This window comes from Hoplias malabaricus, chromosome 1 (genome assembly GCF_029633855.1).
Source record: "Hoplias malabaricus isolate fHopMal1 chromosome 1, fHopMal1.hap1, whole genome shotgun sequence".
NCBI classification, from domain to species: Eukaryota; Metazoa; Chordata; class Actinopteri; order Characiformes; family Erythrinidae; genus Hoplias; species Hoplias malabaricus.
The window spans coordinates 19,306,310-19,330,880 of NC_089800.1; the positions used below are offsets into that span (position 1 = coordinate 19,306,310).

The 24,571-nt window shown below is 43.8% G+C and overlaps 1 protein-coding gene across 5 annotated transcripts in view; it reads right to left on the minus strand.

The window, feature by feature from the left end:
- The window catches only part of cnksr2a (connector enhancer of kinase suppressor of Ras 2a), a 118,447-nt gene that overhangs the window by 52,242 nt on the left and 41,634 nt on the right, over positions 1 to 24,571 (minus strand). For 2 of the 5 annotated variants that reach the window (XM_066665735.1, XM_066665993.1), the window contains exons 4-12: positions 22,845 to 22,932; positions 20,046 to 20,087; positions 17,408 to 17,527; positions 16,105 to 16,164; positions 15,699 to 15,767; positions 7,564 to 7,710; positions 5,532 to 5,665; positions 4,167 to 4,372; positions 2,560 to 2,649 (exon numbers count right to left, since the gene is read on the minus strand). In XM_066665735.1, coding sequence (XP_066521832.1) covers positions 2,560 to 2,649; positions 4,167 to 4,372; positions 5,532 to 5,665; positions 7,564 to 7,710; positions 15,699 to 15,767; positions 16,105 to 16,164; positions 17,408 to 17,527; positions 20,046 to 20,087; positions 22,845 to 22,932 — 956 coding nt within the window. Of the gene's footprint in view, positions 1 to 2,559; positions 2,650 to 4,166; positions 4,373 to 5,531; positions 5,666 to 7,563; positions 7,711 to 15,698; positions 15,768 to 16,104; positions 16,165 to 17,407; positions 17,528 to 20,045; positions 20,088 to 22,844; positions 22,951 to 24,571 lie in introns of all 5 variants that reach the window. The other 3 variants (XM_066665649.1, XM_066665907.1, XM_066665818.1) reach the window with 3 other exon arrangements.

Sequence of the window (24,571 nt, forward strand, 5' to 3'; positions counted from 1 at the left end):
ATATATTTTTTATCATAGCATCCAATACCTTCTCAAAGAACTGCAAACATTTTCATATTTGTGCTCAATTTAATCCTTTTTCTTTACTTTTAATTCAATTTAATTTTCGGTATTTATTTGTTTGTTTATCTCACTGTATATTGGATCATTATTGAAAATTGTCATTTTCTTAGTAGCTACAATGTGTGATATGAGAAGGGCAAAATATTAGCAATATTAGTAACCCAGTCACACACACACACACACACACACACACACACACACACCTGTGAACAATTGTACTCACTCTTCCAGTCACTAACACACTCACGCCTGTGGACAATACCACTCACTTACCCAGTCACCTTCAAACTCACACTAATGGACAATTTCACTCACTCATCCAGTCACCCTCACACTCACACCTGTGGACAATTTCACACAGCCAACAACCAAACACGCCTGTGTTTTCAGATTGTGGCCGGAAACCAGAGCACCTTGCAAAACCCACAGGGACACAGGAAAAGAACATTAAAGTTCTCACAGTCACTGGAGGCAGGGGAAGTACTTGAGGTCCTGCAGCTGTGTGACATCAACAATAGATACAGAACCCCCATTCAGGCATTTATTGTTAATTCATTCATTCATTGTCTGTAACCGCTTATCCAGTTCACGGTCGCAGCCTACCCAGAATCACTGGGCGCAAGGCAGGAACACACCCTGGAGGGGCTTGCCAGCCCTTCACAGGGTGACACACACTCACTCACACCTATAGAGACATTTGAGTCGCCAATGCATTAACCAAATGTGTGTTTTTGGACCGTAGGAGGGAACTGGAGCACCTGGAGGAAACCCACGCAGACACAGGGAGAACACACCACACTCCTCACAGACAGTCACCCAGAGGAAACCTACGCAGACACAGGGAGAACACACCACACTCCTCACAGACAGTCACCCAGAGGAAACCCACGCAGACACAGGGAGAACACACCACACTCCTCACAGACAGTCACCCAGAGGAAACCCACGCAGACACAGGGAGAACACACCACACTCCTCACAGACAGTCACCCAGAGGAAACCTATGCAGACACAGGGAGAACACACCACACTCCTCACAGACAGTCACCCAGAGGAAACCCACGCAGACACAGGGAGAACACACCACACTCCTCACAGACAGTCACCCGGAGGAAACCCACGCAGACACAGGGAGGACACACCACACTCCTCACAGACAGTCACTCGGAGGAAACCCACGCAGACACAGGGAGAACACAACACACTCCTCACAGACAGTCACCCGGAGGAAACCCACGTAGACACAGGGAGAACACACCACACTCCTCACAGACAGTCACTCGGAGGAAACCCATGCAGACACAGCGAGAACACACCACACTCCTCACAGACAGTCACCCGGAGGAAACCCACGCAGACACAGGGAGAACACAACACACTCCTCACAGACAGTCACCCGGAGGAAACCCACGCAGACACAGGGAGAACACACCACACTCCTCACAGACAGTCACTCGGAGGAAACCCATGCAGACACAGCGAGAACACACCACACTCCTCACAGACAGTCACTCGGAGGAAACCCATGCAGACACAGCGAGAACACACCACACTCCTCACAGACAGTCACCCGGAGGAAACCCACGCAGACACAGGGAGAACACACCACACTCCTCACAGACAGTCACTCGGAGGAAACCCACGCAGACACAGGGAGAACACAACACACTCCTCACAGACAGTCACCCGGAGGAAACCCACGTAGACACAGGGAGAACACACCACACTCCTCACAGACAGTCACTCGGAGGAAACCCATGCAGACACAGCGAGAACACACCACACTCCTCACAGACAGTCACCCGGAGGAAACCCACGCAGACACAGGGAGAACACACCACACTCCTCACAGACAGTCACCCGGAGGAAACCCACGCAGACACAGGGAGAACACACCACACTCCTCACAGACAGTCACTCGGAGGAAACCCATGCAGACACAGCGAGAACACACCACACTCCTCACAGACAGTCACCCGGAGGAAACCCACGCAGACACAGGGAGAACACACCACACTCCTCACAGACAGTCACTCGGAGGAAACCCATGCAGACACAGCGAGAACACACCACACTCCTCACAGACAGTCACCCGGAGGAAACCCACGCAGACACAGGGAGAAACTGTTCATACTGAGAGATCCTAAAAACTAATAAAAACATTAGTTTGAGTTGACAGTGAAGACAAGTCCTCTGGATTAATGGCAGGGTTACTGCAAAAGCTCTGTTCTCTAATGGAGGTCTGGCCTCAATTTTTCACCACAATCAAGTCATCAATTAGTGTCAAGGGAAAAGAGGGAGGATTTGTCAAAAGATGGAGGGACTGAGAGATGGGGGGAGAGGCTTTGGAAGAGAAGGAAGTATCAAAATGACAGCGTCATTGAATCTGACAGGCTGCTGACTTGCACGTCCCTAATATTTGTGTGGAGAGGAAGCTGCTGCTGTTTGTGTGTGTGTGTGTGTGTGTGTGTGTGTGTGTCTGTGTGACACACTCACCTCTCCTGCCCTCTCTCTTCAGTCTGGCTGGGTCTTCGTAGTCTGGAACCCAGTTATACTCCACAGGCATGGAGATGGGTCTCAGGCGACCTGGAACACGAATAATTACAGATGAGTGATTCTCCCTTCACTGTTGATACAGAGTAAAATAAAGCTAGCATTCTTTATAGCACACATAAAATAATAACCCCATAGTTCTATAATTATTGGTGACTCTCAGATCAGTACATTTGACTACAATTTAACTAAAGTAATTTGGCTCCTGTGCCACCTTATATTTATACCACAGTGAAATGGAGAGTCATGGATAAGGAAAGCTTGGCTAGCTAAAGAGTTGCTGGAAACTTCGTGGACAGAGATAGAGACCGACAAACTTTTAAAACCCTTTCATTAAACCATTAGACACAAGGAAAAAAAACTGTCCTCACTCTAACAAAACAAACAAAGGGATGAAACACCTGCAGTAATTGTTGTCAGAAAACCATTGGTAAAGACGATGTCCCCAAAGCCAGCGGGCCCCTGTACAGGAGCCTCCACGAAGGCCTCAGGGACCGAGAGATGGGCACTTCATTTGGTGTTCCCTTCCAGTACTCCCTTCCAACACCCCAAAAAATCTGATTTTACACAGCTCTGGTACAGCACCTCCTGCCAGCCCTAGAAAATGGAACGTTCTGCAGAGCTTCATTGTAAAGAAGATCCCAAACCACCATCCCCAGCCCTGTCTCAGTCCACAAGCACATTTGGGGTCATGTGTAATTCAGGGATGGACAAATAGCTCTGCCCTCCGGATAAGGCATGTTTGTAGTGCATTCAGATCTGAACCCAACTGCTATGGTAACCTATACGGTTGATTGCCACCGCCCAGCTTTTAGATCTAAAAGGTCCCTTATGTCCCTTACACCAGCCTGAGTAAAAACCAGAAGCAGAACAGATGCACTAAAGCAACTGGAGAGAGAGAGAGAGAGAGAGAGAGAGAGAGAGAGAGAGAGAGATGAAGTGAGACACAGTGCGAGAGATGTGTGAGGTGTAGTGCCACTCTTCCATGAAACTATGACAATGTGAGAGTGCACTCAGGCTGGGTGTCAGCACTTCTGCAGATTTACCACACACTATTCTCCTGAGTTTAATTACCAAACGTCTGAGAAGCACTCAGGTGTTCTCCCATCGAGTTTCAGACACGCACTCCCCTCTCACAAACACACACACACACACACACAAAGAACAATTTTGTATCAAAAAGTGACGAGGGAACATTCTGCCAGGCCAGCAGCTTTTCCAATCGATACGCCCTGTTCTCACTTCCTCTGATACCAACCAATCAATCTGCTATAAGAGAAAAATCCACCGACACTGGCTTCATGGAACATGGATCTCCACACTGCTCCATCCTACCCCAGGTCCCATAGCATTGTCAATGGAGTTCCGAATGAAGTCTTGAATTCGACTGAAAGACTTCCACTGGAACCACTTCACAACCTCAAGCTCAGTTTAGGATTGGTCTGCATCCCGGAATCACTAGGCACAAGGCAGGAACAGGATGCCAGTCCTTCACATGACATCCCACACCTGTGTACCTGTGTGTGTGTGTGTGTGTGTTAGAGGTGTACCGTAGGTGGGCGTGTTCTCTCGGCGAGAAGGCGGGGCTCCGCGGTTGGGATCATACTCGTAGCAGTAAAGCACAGCCTCCTCTTCCATGAGCGGGAAGCGGCGACGGTATTCCTGATCCAGGAAGGAATTAGGAGACTCGGAACCTTTTGCTGCTGGAATTCCCCCCTGCCCTCGATCATCATTGGGCAAGTTCCCCTGTTCATCCCTGAAGAGACACACACACGCATCAGAAACACTCATCAACCGTGCACTGAGGGACACTGGGGTCAATCCTCTCTCTGGATTCCAGAAGAACAGGGGGAAGGGGGGACAAACAAAGTATGCAGCGCAAAAGATGTTCCACAGTGTCCTATTCTAGTAGCGATGTTTTTTATGCAGATTATGCAGACTGGGTGTGCACAGTGGGCCACATGTGGGAGCACTTTAAAGCACTGGAGATCACTCATTAGGCGAGGTGTTTGTATCCTGGTGTCAACTGATCCCAGCCTTCAACTCGGAGCTGGCAGGTTTTCAGGATAATTCTCAACAAGTTACTGGATTTTACCCGAGTGTTGCATCATTTTGCTGCAGATGACACACTTTTCTTTGTACCGTTGATATCAACAACAACAACAAAATTTGGGGGTAAACACCAGCTCAGGGCAGATGCTCCGAAGTGTTAGGGGATTTTTCTCGTCTGGTGAGAAGGTTTATATACAAGACACACATCCCACTCCATGATTGAAAAGTGGTGTCAATTTCACGAATATGTTCAAATATATATATATATATATATATATATATATATATATATATATATATATATATAATAAAAAATAAATATCACAGTCAAAATACCACAATGATTAAACACCACAGCGTTCTCCCCTTGTCTAAAGAGCCCTGTTCAGAACTGCAGGTTTCAGCATGTGTTCCTTTAAGAGGGAATGGGCCAGCGCTGTGATTGGAGAGACACCTCTAATGTGCCTGCACTCTATTTAAGAAGAATTTGAATGTCTCATTTATTTGGGCAGTCCACAGAACACTGACCTATGTGGTGTTGTTTCACAGTTTGTGGGTTGGTAGGCTCCAGACCTCCAAATGAATGTTGCCGCTGCACTGAAAAAAGTGACTATTTTTGATAACACGGCCCATTAAATCTCAAAAATGTTACAGAATTCTCTAATATTCTTTTCATTCTTTATCACTGCATGAAAAACCACACAATACATTAAACTCATTAACTGCTTCCTTCGATCCCAGAAACCCTTCTAGGACATGAGTACAACACGAGCTCCAAGAGCTGAAGAAAGAAGCAACATATAAATGTGTGGAGGATTTAGCAGGGCGAATAGATAAAGGTGTGTGTGTGTGTGTGTGTTTACCTGGGTGTGTAGGGTTCAGACGGAGGTGGTGGGATGTACAGGTCCTGGAGGGCGGAGCTATCTCGTTTAGAGGGCGTGCTGATGGTGCTGGTGGGCGTGGCCGAGCTGCTGGTGGGGCTCTTGGGAGCGACAGGCTGCAGAAAGACAGACAGAAGCAATCGCAATCGATGGTAGATCAGCAGTCGCATTGATCTAAAGCCCTAGGGCTCTGACCATATACTGCTTTTCTCCTCCTCAAAGTCAGCGAGCTGTCAGACAAAAGAGCTCTACGCCTGACTGCTGTGTCTGGAGACATCCGGATCAACACAGTCAGGGTTTAATAGGTCCCAGAGCAGAGGGAGCCCGGAGTGACGGCCGTTAATAAATCAGACGCTTCTGATCCTCCTGCTCTTTCTGTGTCTGGGTCACTGAGCTCTGACATAATGAAGAAAAGACACAGGGAACTAGCTCTGCTCCAGATAATGTAGATCTTTAAACACCCTCTTGTCTACTATCGTTTTACAGCAGGGCATGATAGGATTGTTAATTGCAAAGAAAAACATATCACAGTACTCAATTGATTATTTCGCCAATAAATAGATTAAATAATGCTAGGTGATGCCAAAGCCATTCATTATCAGGAATCCAGCGGAGCTGTCCCACTCATGGTGACTTTCCACTGCGTGGTACCTACTCTACTTGGCTCTGCTTGCTACCTGGTTTCTTTCCACCTCCACAGCCCTCCTCAGTTCACCAGGTACCACATTTGCCTAATGGAGAAGCAAAGAAGTCAGGTAGAGCTTAGTAGAATAGTGTGGGTTTCCTGCAGTGGAAAAAGCATCACCAGTGCAATGCTACACAAAGCAGGCATCTATTAGCAGTAGTGTTCTCCTCCAAGTGTGTTGAGCTCTCTAATGACGCTGCATTAGGGACAACTGGAAAAGGATTTGTAGTATCGGTGGAAGCCTTCTCACTCTCACATACTGAAAGGAAAAAAGCATTAGGCAAAATAAAATCTGTTTTTTATCTGTGGGTGGCAGTCTATGAGAGGACAAACACTAATGCATGGGGAAGTGTGTATGCTGAAGCTGAGGAAGTAAAGACATACATAAACACACATGCACATATGCACATGCAAGAGCTCAGAGGAAAGCATTTAGGACAGGGTTGGGCAGGTCTCAGTAGGCCAAGTTGAAACGTCCATTCAAAAACCGAAGCAGATTCACACCAGTCTACCAAAATGCACACATACACACACACACACACACACACACACACACACACCTGACCCAAGTCTTGACCACTTAGCTTCTTCCTTAATGCAGAAGTACCTTTATGACTGTAGTCCTTGGGATAATGATTAACAAAGCACTTCAAGTATTTGGTGATCGTAAAATATCTCAAACTGAGGTCTCATGTCTCTCTGTTGGTCTAAAGGAAGAGTGGGCCACAGATAGACTTTGGAAGTCATTTTTATTTTGTTGGTCTGTTTGGGTTGACCAAAAAAAGGGCCTTCGGAATAAAACATCAGAGAAATGTCTTAAAGAATTCAAGAATATCACAAGTGGCATAGAACCCAGGTGTGGGGGTTAGCTAGCACAGTTGGCATTTCCACTGACTCCTATTATGGTCCGACCGAACACCATGTTACACCTTGGGAAAGATTCCTAACATTATATCCTCTGTAACGGGGTTTGAATTTGTAAGTCACTCTAAAGAAGAGCATCTGTTGAAAGTCATGAAGTCTGCTGAAATCAGTATTAATTCTAGTTACGGAATTGCGTGAGAATTTCTTTCTGATTGGGAACATCCAGTAGGAAGGCCATTTAAGCCACAATCCTTCCAGTCCCATAGTCATGAGCACAGCACAAGAGCAAGTGGGTGTGGGAGCAGCAAAGCAGTATGGGAAATGTAGTCAGAGGGATAGTTAGCATGGCTAGCTCTAAGAGGTTTGACGGGCGAACGGGCGTGTTTGGGAGTTAGGGGGTGTTAAGACGGGGTTAAGAAGTAGAGGCAGCCCAGGATAGCTCACGTGGGGGAACAAGGTTCCTACCTGCAGGGCCAGGGGCTTCCACCTCATGTTCTTTAGCAGGGCTGGGGCGGAGGTGAGCGTGCTCTGGGGACGCTTTTTCAGCGTCAGCGTCACCCCTCCAGGGTCCCCACGCAGAGAGTTTACAAGGTTTTTCAACTGCCAGCCCACCTACAGCGACAAACACAGGGTCAACATGTGACACACACACACACACACAACACCAGAGGTCATCTACTGGACAACAGAATAAACACCCTCGCCCTCTTTATATTCAGCATTAGTGAATATAGAGAGAGATGGACATTCAAAGACATGCAGTCACAAAACAGGACCTACATGTGGAATGAAGGTGCAAGGATAGAACACGCTAACATTAGCTAGCCAGAATAATTAATAATTAAAACTTTTTAGATATTAAAACCAAAATCAAGCAGAATTTTTACACAAGCATTTAATTCAGACATGACTCAGGACCTTCCTCCCTCAGTAGACAGTATTTAGGACGTTTCGAACACAGCCAGTTACTGAAATTGATATTGAAACCTGTTTGAGGTAGGCCCTATAAACTAAACATACCCTGTGTAGACACCCTGGGGTCTACAACTGTGCCCTTTCATCACATTTGATGTTTATGGATGTTTTTTTATTATTATATTTGAGATGATACACTGAACACAGTGTAGAAACATGGGTAAAACCTTTCTTAAATCTGTAGAGTCTGCCTTTCCCATTCCATCTCTTACCTAGATCATACAAGACCCACATATTATGGAGTTATTAAGCTAGACATGTTAAGACACAGCAGATACACACTCATTGGTAAAGGGATTGGTAGACAGTAACGAAGTAAATGACTTTTTACTTTAATTCCACTACATTTCAAAGTCAAATATCTTACTTTTTACTCCATTATATTATGAAAATCTGCTTTTCTTTTTGGTTCATGTTTGAATACAACCGTAGCTAATGTGTTTGAACAAATCTTCCTGCTCCACTGCTCTCCACGTGACACCCAAGCAGCGCCATTGCTAAGAGACAAACAAACACAGTCATCGAACTAAAACAAGTGAAAATGTTTCTCCGCCCAAAACCAATAATAGCAACAGCAGACTTTGTTTTTCTCAACTGTTTTGTGAAGTTGAGACTGTAAGTAATCACTTTCAGATCTTAGAACCGTTATGAATTAACAATATGATTTGTACCGTTTAGTATTTACTTTTCATTCATATACACGGTTTACGGATCTGTAGATGTCACACATCACTCCCTGAGGGTGAGAGTAAGTTGGAGGTTTATTAAACACAATACGTGAAGCAAGGTCAAAACCAGAAGAAATATTCCAAAACCCAAAAATCAGTACAGAGAGACAAACAAGTCCAAAAAACAAAAACAAGTATCAAACAGTAGCCTGTTTAAATCTCAGAATTGCAGAAATCACTCAAAATATGCTCTGCAAACATATAGACCAAGCAGAGAGATTAAATGAACACCTTGAAATGTTTACCTTAAAATTACAGCTTCAAAATCATTGTGATGCTTCACTGACCTGTAAAAGGGGGAATAAAGCCTCTGTTGTTCCTACTGTGGGCTGAGCATTGCAGAAACGGAACTATGTAACTTTTGAAGGAGGGTACGAAACCACCCCTTTCTTTCCCTTCCCTACCAATGTCAGTACAGTGCTGTAAAATTTAATTGCACTAGGGTGAGGAGCCCCAAGAGAAGAAAAACAAAAAACAAATCTCTAGTGTTCCTAAATGAGTAAAAACTATGTTATGCACAAGTGTCCTATGCCATTGTGTTTAAACTTGTGTGTTGGCATCTGCGTTGCTCTGCAATTACACCACCAAACCACTAGGGCTGAATTTCAAACAACTTCTGCAACCCTATGCAGTACACCATGTAGTGGTGTAGGGGGATTAGTTTTATGAGTCTTTAAATTGCGCTATTTAGGTAGTGTAGTGTAGAGAGGTTGATATTTCGAGACTTCTTGACTTGAGCACCTTGAACCATGTTCGTCTCACTGCAGACTAATCCCAGATGTGGTGATTTGCATGAATGCCACAAGCTACATTCCTGGAGAGGTGCACATCAGGCCACGCTGCCTATGGCATAGGTTCAACACGGAAGCTTAAATTGGGCTTAATACTCTGGAGACAGTGACCTCTGTTGGTTTGGAGGGGCAGCACCTCGTGTGTATGTAATAGTTGATATAACATCATTCATTGTATTTAAAGTTTGGCCTTTTCTGCTGTGTTCTGTGTCACACTAATTAATTAATGACATTCTATTAAAAGACTAGGGAGTCAAGAGTGACACTAGAGTCTTTTCACCTACAGTTTTGTTACAAAACAATTATGGACATTAGTGCCATGATACGTCATGGCACTTTTAATTTCAATACTTAAGTACATTTGAAGGTAAATACTTTAGTACTTTTACTCAAATAGACATCTACAATGAGTACTTTTGTACTCCTTTAACTGGAGTAATATTTTGCCTGAAGTATCTGTACTTTTACTTAAGTACATGAGTTGAGTACCACTGGGTAAAGGTGTGTTTGAAGCATTTCTAAAATCACACCTCAACTTCTTAGCTCTCTAGGGCCAGATGATCTCAGTTCACAGTGCTCCAGGTCAAACGTATCTCATCACTGAGAGAGCCGAGACTGTTCTGAACATTTTTCATAAGAAACAAATGGAGAGCAAGTTCAAGTAAAGCTTAAATTATAAAGATAAGTAAAATAGGGAACGCCCAAGGAAGGAAACAGAATAGAATTTAAAACCCCAGGACCCTGGAGCTACACTACCCGCACTGCCACAGTCTCGCCCACAATAAACCATCATCATGAATATTGTGATAAATCTTTTTTTTTTTTTCGTTCATTATAAGCAATTAGTAAAATACGAATGGTTACATTTGCTGTGTAGCTACTGTTATTAAAAGCTGTTGCACCTTATTTCAGCTCAAATCTATAAACATCACCCACTGCTGCCTTCTAAATGTGTTATTACTGTAGTTACAACTTGATAAATGCCCTTTTCCCTGTCTCTTATTTACAGCAACGCACTCTAATGCTAACAGCCATGAAATAATAAACGTGCTCAGCTGAAATAAATGTAATGAGGCTGGTGTAGTTTGGGTACAGGTCTGACCTCAGTGGTGAAATATCTGAAGCAGAAATTATTAGCTGATCATTGATTATTTATCAAGACCTCATTAAACCTTGAGAGGTAGAAGAGGAGTTCTTAGAGGAAAAAAAAAGTTTGACAGGCCGCATTCAGTTTGTTCCTCTGGGCTGCAACTTAGGCCCCGCTCAATTTACTTATCACACAGATAACGACAACCTGAATAAACCCGACACTCCTCCCTCGCTGGAACCGTATTGATTACATCACAAAGGACACAGACACCCACAATTACACATCAAGCCTCTTCCCCCACCAAGAACTCACAAAGACATGCAATCATGGTGACAGCTACACGTACACACACACACACACACATACACACACAGAAACGGGCTGGATCCAGATGTCTGGCCTTTTCCCAGACGATGGGATATATACACAATCTTCTGCTGTATGATGCCTATTGTCATTGCCATCACTGAGCAGCAAGTATTTCCTGCAGATATATTATAACTTCAAAATGGGACCCTCTGGAGCAGCTGCACATGATCCTGAGCTCATCCTGCCCAATGTTAATGGTGGGTTAAAGACGGATAAAGCCTGTCATCAATTCTCCAGAGTGGTGGAGCACCATATTTGGATGTTGTTGGAACTGATTCAACATCAGTACCAATCCTCGCTTTCATTTTTGTGGCGGATTACTATCAATTCCTCATCGAGGTGAGCACCTTTACAGAGGAACAGAAGCTGTTGCTGCAACAAAGGGAGGCAAAATAGCTATTATTTAGACCTCTCATGTTACATTATCGTGTTATTGTACAATATATAAACATTTCCTCAGTACGATTTGCTGGGATCTGTACGGTCCATTGTTTTTATTTATTTGTTTATTTTAAATAAAAAAATGAAAGTCACCAATATTTTAGCCAGTTGTGCTATGTTGATTTGTTTGAAAATAAATAAATAAAAAACAAATAAAGGTTTCATTGTATTTGTTGTAATTATTTAGGGTTATTAAAACATCTTAAATGAATAAATTCCAAGTTTTGTTACGTTTAATTTGCTTTGAAAGGTGTATAATTGCACTATTATAATATCATTATACAATATCAGTGGCATAAAATGAGATTAAAATGACAATAATATTATCACAGTTATTTCTGGGACAATAAATACTAGTAAGGTGGTTATAGTTTCAGGCCTGCACCAGTGTGTGTGTGTGTGTGTGTGTGTGGACTGAATGTTGACTGGAATGGCAGTGTTGATTGCAAAGCATCCTTGGGTTTCTAGAAAGGCACTATATAAGTGTAGCAATAAATAAACAATAAAATAAAATAAATTACCAGCCTTCAGTTCAGAAAAAACAGATGAGAGTGTTTCCAAATATTGATTAGCCCCTGAGGGTTTTTTAACACTTACTTGACTGTAATTGTTAGCATCATGTAAGGCCTTGATGGTAACCCCTCAGCAGCAGTAACATCTCTCTTCATTATTCTAGTGTTTGCTTACTGTGATTCCTTGGAGCTGTTTATCTTGGGTAATTGTTGGTGGGGTGTGTTTGCACCGCATTAAAAGATGAATGTATTTACTGCGCCTGGGTCTTTATTTATTTATTATCTAGGTTTTCCTCTTTTGTTGTGTCAGATTCTAAAGTAGAGTCACTGATCACACATTAACCACACTTTCCCCAATAATGGAGTCAACAACGTTCTAATTAAATTAGGATTAATGAGGCTTAGGTCTTTCTGATCATTTGTCAGGAAAGAGTGTGGCATCTAATAGTGGATGGACTAAAAGAACGCAGTAAACCACAGCCACAGGTGACCAGTGCAACATTTGTGATTATGTGTGTGTCATAAATGGTGCTTTTCCACTGTATGGGACCTACACGACTCGACTCGACTCGGCACGGCTCTTTTGGCTTTTCCACTGGCTAAATCTGGTACCTGGTCCCTTGAACTGGGTAAGCTTTCAGTCCCAGCTCACTTCGGGTTCCAACCGAGCCGAGTAGGTATTAAATGGTGATGTGTAAACCCTGCCGAGAGCTAATTGGCCAGAGCCATGTCAATCACCAGGAAATGCAGAGCTCATTCAAATCCAGCACAAACCACTGCTTGTAAAATCTCTAGCAGCTTTCAAAATTATTTTTCTAGGACTCACAATAGCAGTTGGTAACTTTACCTCGAGGTGTTTTTTAAGAGGTTATACTCCTTGGGCCGATGGCCGAAGAAAATTTCCAGTCAAAGCCGAACATGCAACAACACAGATCTGTAAGAACTGGAGCGTGGAGCGATGTTCAGTCCAAAAAAACAAAAACAACATGCGAATACATGATGAGTTAACAGCGCCTAACTTTACCGCCGCCATTGTCATGGTTTTCAAAGCCAGCGATTCCTGAGAGACAGGGTTTTGTGTCGTCACTAGCTCCATTTCTCAGAGGAGCCCTGCCAGTGGAAAAGTGACAAGCTTTAAGAGTGCCGAGCCGTGCCGAGTCGCGCAGAGTCGGACCCATGTCGTGGAAAAGTGACATTAGGCAGATAAAAAGTAAACAGCTGGAGTTGAAGGGAGTAATGGTGGGTGTGGCAGGCTCTGACCAAGGGTGGTGTTGAGATACACATATTGATGATCATAGTTTTCAAGGCGCATTTAGGATGAAAAATAATTGTAAATACTGGAGTAAATACAGACTATACCCCATATGTCCAGAAACTTTAGGTACACCCACTGCATTCATTGCCCACAGAATGACAACAACACACGAGGCCACCACACCCACAGTTCGGTTCCTCTAGGGTTAAGTTGTAGTAGGCTGATCCAGAACTAATCACACAACATCTGCACTTGACCATGGCTGCATGCAATCAGATCTTCACAGCAGTGTACAGCTCCATTTAGTAGAAAGCTGTCTCAGAACAGCTGCAAGAAAACAGCCTGTTAACACACTGCCTTTCAAAACACTCAAAGCCCACAGGCCACTCAGTGTCCGGAATATGATTCAAAATTATTCACCCCCTCATATTCATTAAAGAATAATGAGCCTTCAAACAGAATGGTCAACTTTGATGTCATCTGCAGCACACACACATACACACACAGCTCAGTCATCCCTTTATTACGTCAAAAAGCCAAGCCGTAGAACACTGCAACTGAATGAAGAAAGTGCCTATGATCACACACACACACACACACACACACACACACACCTATTATGGTCTCCATAGCCACATATACGTCAATGATACAGCTCAGTACTCCCTCCACACAGCAGCCCACAGCTAACTCCCCATGAAACACAAGCTCTGATTCCTCACTCTCCCTGCGTAACTCTTTGAAAGTTTGTGAAATCTTCAGAATTCACACAAATCCAAGAGAAACCACTTAAAGTACTGAGACAAATAAATGGCAGAGCATGATATATTTATCCATCCTGGACACTGCCCCCGAAGAATTTTAGCCCTTTCTACCATAGAGCACACCACCGAGCTACTACCACTACATTTCTATGGTGTTCTTATTGAATGTTTGGACTTTGACTTCCAGAACGTGAACTTCATTCTCCTCTTTAACCATTGGTTGAAGGAGCAACCCGTGTGTTGAAGGTCGCTGTCTTGCTTCATTAAGTACATTCTCAAGATTCAGTTCACAGACAGATACCTACGGATGGTGTAATTCAGAACTTATTGTTCCATCAGTGGTGGCTAGTCCCGATACAACCACCACCATGTTTCACAGGTGGGACAAGGTTCTCATGCTGAAAAAACACCTTTTTACTTTCTCTGGACATAAAATTTGGAGCTCATCCACGTCTTTAGCAAACTGCACCTGAGCAGAGCCCTTCTTTTGCAACATTGCCATGAGCACCTTTGTTGCTCAGAGTGCTCCTGATGGTGGACTCATGAACATTAATATTAATCAATGTGACAGTTGCTTAGATGTTACATTGCTTTCCATTGTGACCTCATGGACTATTACATGCCTTGCTCTTGGAGTGATTGTTTTTTGTGTGTGTTTGATCACAGTCTGTCTGTGTACTGTGGATTGGTGGACTCCAAACCCTTTAGAGATGGTTTTGTAACCCTTTCCAACCCAATGAGCATCAGCAACCAATAATTCTGAGGTCCCCAGAAACCTCTCGTCAGTAATAATTATTAATAAATGACCATGTTATATTTTTGTCTTGTATTTGTAAGCAGGGTCCTCTTTATCAAATTTCAGAAGATGTGTGAAAATCTACTGATGATTTAGGTCATATTTATGCAAAAGTATAGAACATTTTAAAATATCCACCAAATTTCATACACAACTGTACACATTACTTCCATACAAGGCTCTAAAATAATACATAACACACACTGGATGACGGATCTGATTATTAGATGATTACTAATACTTTAATTAAGTTTTAGTTTAGTTTAAGGTGTTTACTACCAAGACATAGCAAGTAATATTTATTTATTTATTGAGTTATTTATTATTTTTAATTATTACCTGTAGTGGGGCAGCTGTGTGTGTGTGTGTATGTGTGTGTGTGTATTCATTGGCCTCAGTGTGTGCACGCTAAAAACACTGCTCACCAGTGTGTGTTTGCTTGTTCTTTTTTACATTTTTCCAAGAATCAGGAACTATTTTATCATTTTTTTTGCTTCATGGAGTGGGTCCCCACACTAGAGCAGCCATTTTAAAGGTTTAGTATGGAACCCAGAAGTGAGTATGTGTCAGCATAATGAAGAAAAAAAATGGAAAAAAATGGCATACATAAGAAAATATTTTAAAAATATTAATTTACATAAAATATATAAAAAATATTAATGTACATATATAGGCCTTTGAAAAGCATACACCGCCACTAGGAAGAGCTGCTGTGTTAGAGTGTAATAACCATAAAGATCTTATATCTGCTGGAGAGAGCCATAGAGGGTTCAGTGATAAATGGGGGGATGGAGGGATGAGCATCAAAGCACAGATGATAGATGGAGATGGAAGTGTGAAAGAGAGTTGGAAGCAGGAGGAGAAGGTTTGGAGCCTCACCACTGTCTGATGGTTCACCTGGATCACCTCGTCACCAGCGTGGATCTTCTTACAGCGGTCAGCTGGAGACTGGGGGGGAGAGAGAATGAGAGAGGGAGCGAGAGAGAGAGAGCGACTTTAATGTGTGTTCATGTAGAAAAGGGACTCCTCTGCCTTCCCACAGACCCTTCTTCACATCTGTGCAAACATTCCTTGTTCCTCTCCCTTATCCCTTCATTGCTCTCTAACTCTACTTCTTAATCCCTCGCTTCCATCAGGCAAACATTAAAGTTATCACGTCAGTTACACTAACACAGTTACAATTATTCAGGGCTTTCATTGCTACTCTCTCTCTCTCTCTCACACACACACACACACACACATAATAATAATAATTATAAAAATAATAATACATGCAGACTCTTACTCCTTCAGTGGTTCCAGTGATAACGTGAAGCCCGTCATATGTAGACTTGATGTACATGCCCTGCAAATAAATAAATAAATAAATAAATAAACATACCTCTAAATCAACCCCATCTGCCTCATTCATAGTTCTAAAAAAGTGGACAGTGATGCGTGTGTGTGTGTGTGTGTGTGTGCACTTATCAAACACTCACTCCATCTGACAGTGACAGAGTGATTAATGACGCAGGGTGAATGAAGACGAAAGCAGGGCGCCATTGTTATTTGGACCACGTAAAGTTGAATCACTCTTTCAGAGCCACTAATAGAGAGCAGGTCTATCAGAGCAGAGGGGCTTGAAGATGAGAGCTGACTGACTGGGACTGCAGACAGAATGAGTGTTGAATGTGTGTACACACACACACACACACACACACAGTTCTCTATCTGAATTTAACCTAATCTCATTTTTAGCACTGTCGCACAGACAGGGAGCAGGGAGGTAATATCTGCATGAATCAGCTCACTCTCTCTCTCTCTCTCTCACACACACTCACACAGCACATATTGCAAAATGGTCGCTTGTGTTGCCAGATACATACGCATCAGATCCCAGGTAAGCACCAATAACAGTGAAGTCCCTCAAAGCGCAAGCTACAGTTAATCACTGTTCTTTTTCATACTTCACATCGGGGTCATTTATATGGTGAAAATAAACAGAATATATTTAAATGGTGAAATACACTTCACCCACAAACCTTCTGTTCATGCTGAGTCTCATTTCTAATCATTTCTAACATTGCTACCGCCTCCTTGTTTCTAATCTAACTGTCCACTCATTGTATTTGTGAAATTTGTACTTTAAAGTTAAAGAATGTAATCCATGGCTCTATCCCCCTGTACTTCAGAGGTCAGGACCACTAACCACCCCCCACCCACAGACACACACACACACACACACACACAGTACCACCACGGAGCAGGGAGGATTTTGGTAGTGAACACTTCTTTGTTGGTTGATGCTGAGGTGTTTACAACTCTAGCAGCACAGCTGTATCTGATCCGCTTGTAGCAGCACAATGCACACTAACACACCACCACCACCAGTGTCACTGCAGAATGCTCCACCAGCCAAATCATACCTACTCTGTGGGGGTCCTGACCATCAAAGAACAAGGTGTATGTGGAACAACAGATGTTCAAGGAGCTGAGAGAATGGAGAATGAGTGGTGTGTGTGTGTGTGTATGTGCATGTGTGTGTGTGTGTGTGTGTGTGTGTGTGTGTGTGTGTGTGTGTGTGTGTGTGTGTGTGTGTGTGATCTCACCAGACCCTCAGTAGGTTTAATATTGGTCAATTGCACCACCTCCAGATGAGCCGACTGAGAGACCAGAGGGTCCGAGGACAGAGAGATGATGTGGTCACACACTCCTGACAGGGTCTTGCACTGCAGGAAACAACAGATGTTTGTCAGTAATGACAGGTCTATTACTTACATATTTATAAGCAATAATATAAACAATTCCATTTTAATAACTGCTTGCTGACTCTAGATGCACTGCTTTATTTTACACATCTTTGCGGTAAGCATCTAAGCAACATCTCATCAGAACAGCACTCTCTGGAGTGAGGGGATACCATCTGAAACCGTTGGGATGAGTTAGAGTGGTGTTTGTGAGCTAGAACTAATGATCCAGCAGTAGAACCTGATTTCTGTGAGGCTTACGTGGCCGAACGCCACCGACTCTTCACAGCGATGATCCTATAAAGGCTTCTTACAAAACCAGACGCTGCTGTAAACAGTGTGTGCTGATGTACTACTCCCTCACACTCAGTAAACCGGTGGTTTTTGAGGGTATTGTTATTGAGCTGGTTAAGCGTTTATAGAGCCCAGGGCAAGGCGTAAGTGTCCACATGGGAACCGAGGCCTAGCAGTGGCCAGGAAGACGGATAGTTTGAGGGGGTTGAGGTGGACATAACCTGGAACCTGGAATGGTTACAGGTTTCATGGTAAACAATGACAGTTAGTGATATCATTAATAGTAATGTAATGCACATTCATTCATTGTCTGAAAGTGCTAATCCAGTTCAGGGTGGTGGTGGGTCTGGAGCCTACCGGGAATCACTGGGTGCAAGGTGGGAACACACACTAGACAGGTGTCCTTTGCAGGGTGACACACACACACACACATTCACTCACACACTCACACCTAAGGACACTTGAGTCACCAATCGATCTACCAACGTATGTTTTGTTTTGTTTTTTTGGACTGTGGGAGGAAACCCATGCGGACTCCTCACAGACAGTCACCCAGAGCGGGGCTCGAACCCACAGCCCCAGGCCCCTGAAGCTGTTTGACTGCGACACTACCTTCTTAAACCAAAAGGGAGGGGATGTGGTTTCCTACCCTGCTACCAAAGTTACATAGTGCTGTTTCTGCAGTGTTGAGCCCAAAGTAGCAACAACAGAGCCTCTGTTCTCCTTATTATAGGTCAGTGTAATATCACAATCATTTTGAAGGTGTAACCTTATGGTAAAAATATTACATACTGTTCCTTTAAGTTGTTCAAGTGCATTTTCTTTTGTGCACTAGGAGCTATTGGAAATAAACATCTCTCTTAAAAAGGGATCTCAGTTTCGTCCCTGTAGCAAACGTACAGTAATTCCATAAAACAACAAAGGGTTTATATATATCTGATACTGAATACCAATGAAACAAAAACAAATATAATGTTTCCTACTTTAGCCTCACATGAATTTTACCAATTTACAGAAGGCAGAGAGAGAGAGAGAGAGAGAGAGAGAGAGTACAGAGCCACTAGTATTGCTTTACTGTTTCGCTCTTTGTTTACAAACCCCCTGCTTCTTTCCGTATCTCCTCACTTTCTTTCTTCCTGATGCTATTTACCTCTCTCTCTCTCTGGAACCTTTCAGTGCTTGTCACTCTCTCTTTCTTCTCTGTGCATTTATCTTTTCCTCCAGCTCTCGATGTGTTTACATATCCCTCTCTCTCTCTCTCTCTCTCTCTCTCTCTCTCTCTCTCTCTCATCTAGTGTTATTTATGTATGTGTCTCTTTCCTTTTTTTCCTTCCCAGAGTCACTATGAACAGGCAACCATTCCTGTGTGTGTGTGTGTGTGTGTGTGTGTGTGTGTGTGTGTGTTTTTGTTGTTGGGTGTGGAGCTGTGGAGCTGGTGGGTGCAGGAGTGTGTGTGGAGGTATTTATAGTGGCGGGATTCGGGGAGAATGACAGCTGTGCCCAGCCCAGCAGTGCCGGCTCAACCAGACACACACACCAACACGCGGGCGGCAGTAAAAGTGTGTGTTATTGTGTGTGTGTGTGTGTGTGTGTGTGTGTGTGTGTGTGTGTGTGTGTGTGTGTGTGTGTGTGTGTGTTGTTGGCAGTGCAGACTCTGCAGAGACTCGGAGCAAATCTTACTTCTATTACTTCCTGCGGAGAAACACAGTGTTGAAACTGTATCGTGATTCCTACTGGAGTCTGTCTGACTGCGGCGCATACACACAAAACCCAGTATCTCTTTACAGTTTCAGACACACTGGACGGCCAAATATAGGGTTGTTGTCCTCTGTCTGGTGCAGCAACGACAAATCAGCCATGATCTACAACTTAAGGAAAGGTCTGCTGATCAATCCTCCCATAAAGTACAGCCGTTACTAATATGCAGCCAATACAGATTGATACACACAAATCCTTCAGTGTTAATGGAGTGCAACACGTGCAGCTGTGGGAACCAACAGCTTGCACACACATAGTTTGGCTGCACTTTGATTTCTGTCTCTTGTAGCTATACAAACGTGTGTGAAAGATAGAATTGCGTAAGTTATTTCTTTTGTGAATGCTCAGCGGATCATTGTTCATATTTGTCTTCACAGTCCACTGCATTTATAAGAGTGTATGAGGTGGACATAGAGAGGAAAAGAATCAGAGTGAAGGGGAAACTTACCACATGCAGGATCTTATTCTCCGTCTCATAGACCGTGCAGTCCTAGAGAGGAGAAACACACCATCATCACTTCATTACACATGTTTAAACCAATGGGTGCATTATTCAATCACTAGACTTACAACTTTTAATACATCTTCATTAACTACAATTAAACTAATGCCTCTGTTATAAGGTGAAGAGTGATGAAGTGAGGGTAACTGAAGGGTTAAGCTGCAATGCTGTGGCTACATGCCACTGCTGAAAGAAATCTGCTCCACAGAACTGCTGTAAACATCGGCAGTCAAGTTTAGAAGTGGGATTCACTCTTAGTATTCATTCATTGTCTGTAACCACTTATCCAGTTCAGGGTCGCAGTAGATACCTGGAACCACTGGGCGCTAGGCTGGAACTCACCCTGGAGTGGGCGCCAGTTCTTCGCAGGGTGACACACACTCACACCTAAGGACACTTTTGAGTCACCAATCCACTTACCAATGTGTGTTTTTGGACTGTGGGAGGAAACTGGAGCACCGGAGGAAACCCAAGCAGACACAGAGAGAACACACCACACTTCTCACAGACAGTCACCCAGAGAAAACCCACGCAGTCACAGGGAGAACACACCACACTCCTCACAGACAGTCACCCGGAATGGGACTAGAACCCAGAACCTGCAGGTCCCTGGAGCTGTGTGACTGTGACACTACCTGAGAGAGAGAGAGAGAGAGAGAGAGAGAGAGAGAGAGAGAGAGAGCGTCCTCTTGTTGTGCCCTGTAGGTTTTAGCTCAGATTAAAACGGCGGCTGGCCCTGTGCTGTAATCTGGCCTGGATTAATCTTGGGATTAGAAGAGGCCTTGAGGCTCTGCTGGTTAAAGCTTGCCTTATCCCTTCAGTTCTGTTCTCTCTCTCTCTCTCTCTCTCTCTCTCTCTCTCTCTGACCTTCTGATCACAATCTGATACACAGCACCGTGTCCATTAACCCGATAAACCAGTCACCCTTTAAAATCATTATGCGGTTATTGTCTCAGAGACATCTCTAAATTGTTTGGTAGTTTGTAGCCGACTGGATCTGCTCCTGCAGCCTGACCATTCATGATCAGATATTGTAGGCAGTTCCTTTTTGTTACCTCGCTGCCATCAACGTACTAACGACAGCACCGTTACTATGACGACCAGCCTGGCCTCTGTCTGACCACACAAACAGGGTTTTAAAAGAAGCTGCTATTGAGAAAAGGAAATAGACAAAAAAGAAGACAATCTGCAAATCTGACAAGGAAACGTCTGGTGCTCTCACAGTGATGACCTGACCACCCCAGGGCCCTGACCACCCCAGAGCCCTGACCACCCCAGAGCCCTGACCACCCCAAAGCCCTGACCACCCCAGAGCTGGATGTGTTGATGCAGTACTTGGATCAGGTGCAACAGACAATGCCAACAGCATGTGAGTTATTATTTGATGCAACTTTCTTAACAAGAATCCAGTAACCATACACACAAACACACCCACTCCACCATCACAGCTGCTCCAGGCCCAGCAGCTCCTCCTGAAATCCACCCACCTGCCGCTTCAGTGTCTCTAACAAGCGCTGAACGGCTGGCCTACTTCTGTGCACACACACACACACACACACACACTCCTCTCCCTCAAGACTACATCACCCACCATGTGCGGCTCCATCCATTACATTACATTCACCCCACTGTTGAGTCCCTAACTGTGTTCCAGGACCAGGAAAGCAGCGGAGGAAGAGGCAAGATCATTTCACACACACACACACACACACACACACTTGATACACATTCCTCCCAGCAGGAGCGAGGGAACGGAGGAGGAGGAGGAGGAGGAGGAGAGAGCAGAAAAGAGGACGGCACACGCCATTCTCAGTTCTCACTCAAAATAAACCAATGCACACATATGAAACATAGCTGCTCCCTCATCTCACAGTGTCAGATGATACACACACACACACACACACACACACACACACATACACACACACACACACACACACACACACACACAGAGCTGAGACACCTTCCTCTGTTTGAAAGAAATCAGAGCAAATCCAAGAGCTGTGCTTCAGATTTCCTCACTCTCTTAAAGCAATAGAGCAAAGATTTTCTATTAACAACCCACACCAGAGCAAAAGTCGGGTTGTTTCTCATCCTTGAATCGATCGCATTATGCTCCATAGAGTGGGCCCTCCACCGGAAGGTGTCAGTGTAATGGCTGCTTCACGACAACAAGAGGAATCACTGGAGAAAATAACTGAGATTATTTATTTGTTTATTTATTTATTTAATTTTAACACATGGTATTCTATGTGCTTTTATTACTATTCTGAATAACAATTCATTATTTAATTCAAGAATTTTATAATGTTAACACCCAAACGTAGCTACAGAGTCTCACGTGAGAGCAGGAAAAGGCACAGCCAATCACACTGGCCATATGCGTTACAGGGAGGTAGGACTTGAGTAGAGAACGTGATTTAACCCTTTCTGTACCTCTAGGTTAATGAGACATTGACAGATGTTTTTATTTCCCTTTCTTCTTTTCTTCAAAAAGGAGACCAAATTATCGGTGGGGAAACGTCACCTCTGTCCATGCTAATGCTACGCCCTTGCCTTAACCAAACCCTCACCACACCACGACCCAATAAATCGTATCTTATGGGGAAAAGCTTTTTTGTTCCCTCGACACCCAATTTTGTGAGTGGGTCAACAGGCGTTGGCCCCTACAATGTATTATTCCCATTACAAACTCTTTCTCTCTCTTAGCCACACACACACACACACACACACACACACACTTACCTGCTGTACTATGGTAGTGAGCTCCAGACACAGTTGGATGACGTTGTTCCTGGTCACTGAGTAGTCCGTCACGGCAGCAAAAGGTGACCTGAAAAAGAAGTAGCACCTGGAATTAACCATTAGATCATTCTTAAGGGCAGATCAACAAGACAGACAAGTGTGTTTGTGTGTGTGTGTGTGTGTGTGTGTGTTCTGTAGCACATTTGACAATAAATGTCCCTATTTTCACAGGAAAACATGATATGTTTAATGCTGTTGGAATGTTTGGCAGGTCCCCACGAGGCTTCTAAGGAGAACATGGGTTTTATTGGAAGCGAAAATAGGCCTAAGATTAGGTTTGGTCACTGAGGGTAAGATTAAGGTCAGGTTTATGTGTAAGAGCAGTAATATATAGTTACAGAAATAGACCATTCCGTTGAAAAAGACCCATTAAAAACGAATATTAAAAGACACACACACGAGTGTTTGTATAAAAATGAAGTACACAGCTAAAATAGGGTATTCACTGGTAGTTGGCCTCCAGAAGGATTTCTCTCTCATGTTTTTGCCAGAGTACTACAACCCTAACCCCAACCTTAACCCAACCTTAAAACACGTCTTCTGATTGACACTGTGGGGACCTGTATGTACAGCTCTGTGGGGGTGCACTTTCGGGGACTGAATGACATAATATTAACTAATAAAATATGGGCAAAAAAGAACAGCCAATCAGAGTTGCAGCACAATCCCAAAGACTGAATTCTATTGGTGAGATAACAGCAGCCCTGGGCATGTGTGGACGTGATGACATCTTTGTTAACAGAGTGTCCTCCGCACCCAGTTTCCTGCATGTGCTTGTAGAATGTGGGTCGTCTGTATTGAGGTTGTGCTCTATATATATACAGTGCATTAAGAACATTGCCTCCTGTAAGTCTTTAAATACTCCATGCTGCTCGACCTGAGGGGCTCTCCAGCACACCATGGCCTCAGTGGGCACTTGGTTTAAACGCTAACATCACACAAGACTTAATCCTTCTTGTTTAGACAGTTATTACAGTCTTATTGCTAAGCTATTACAGTGTATTTACAGAAAGTGAGCATTAATTACAGCTGGTAACAACACAAGAGCCCCGTTATTGCAGGAACACCTCCTACTCTTCTGGGAAATCTTTAAAATGGATCTAAACCAGGCAATGCTTTTTGAAACTCAGAAGAAAACATTAAGATTTCCATGATACCGCCCCTTTAAATAAAAACGGCTACCCACTTTTGTCCTCCCCAGAGTTAAATCCACCAAACCCCAATTCTTCTGAATCCACACAGCAGCCCACCGAGCCAAGGTAAGACCCTTGCCGATTCCTAACCCCTCTTTAGAGTTACATCCCCTTCATAAAGGGAAATCCATTCACCAAATGTGATTTGGGACGGAGCTTTCATGGGGAACCAAATCTCCTGCGCCGCTGACTCTACACACTTTTCACTGCTTCAAATGTTTTCAAATAAACAAAATTCTTCTGGGGGTCTGTCTTAGCACTGGAGGCACAGATTGCTTTTGTGCTCCTGAGAGGCTGGAAGAAAGAAATGCAAGGCTTCTTCTACCTGAGCAAAAAGGGCCACAACAGAAGACGAGGAAAGACAGTTTCTACTGACAATCGCTGTATGACTTTATGGAGAACACGCCTTTAGCTTCATCTACAGCCTGAGGCACATTCACAGGGCTGAGGCTGGCTGATGTTTCCCAGATAATA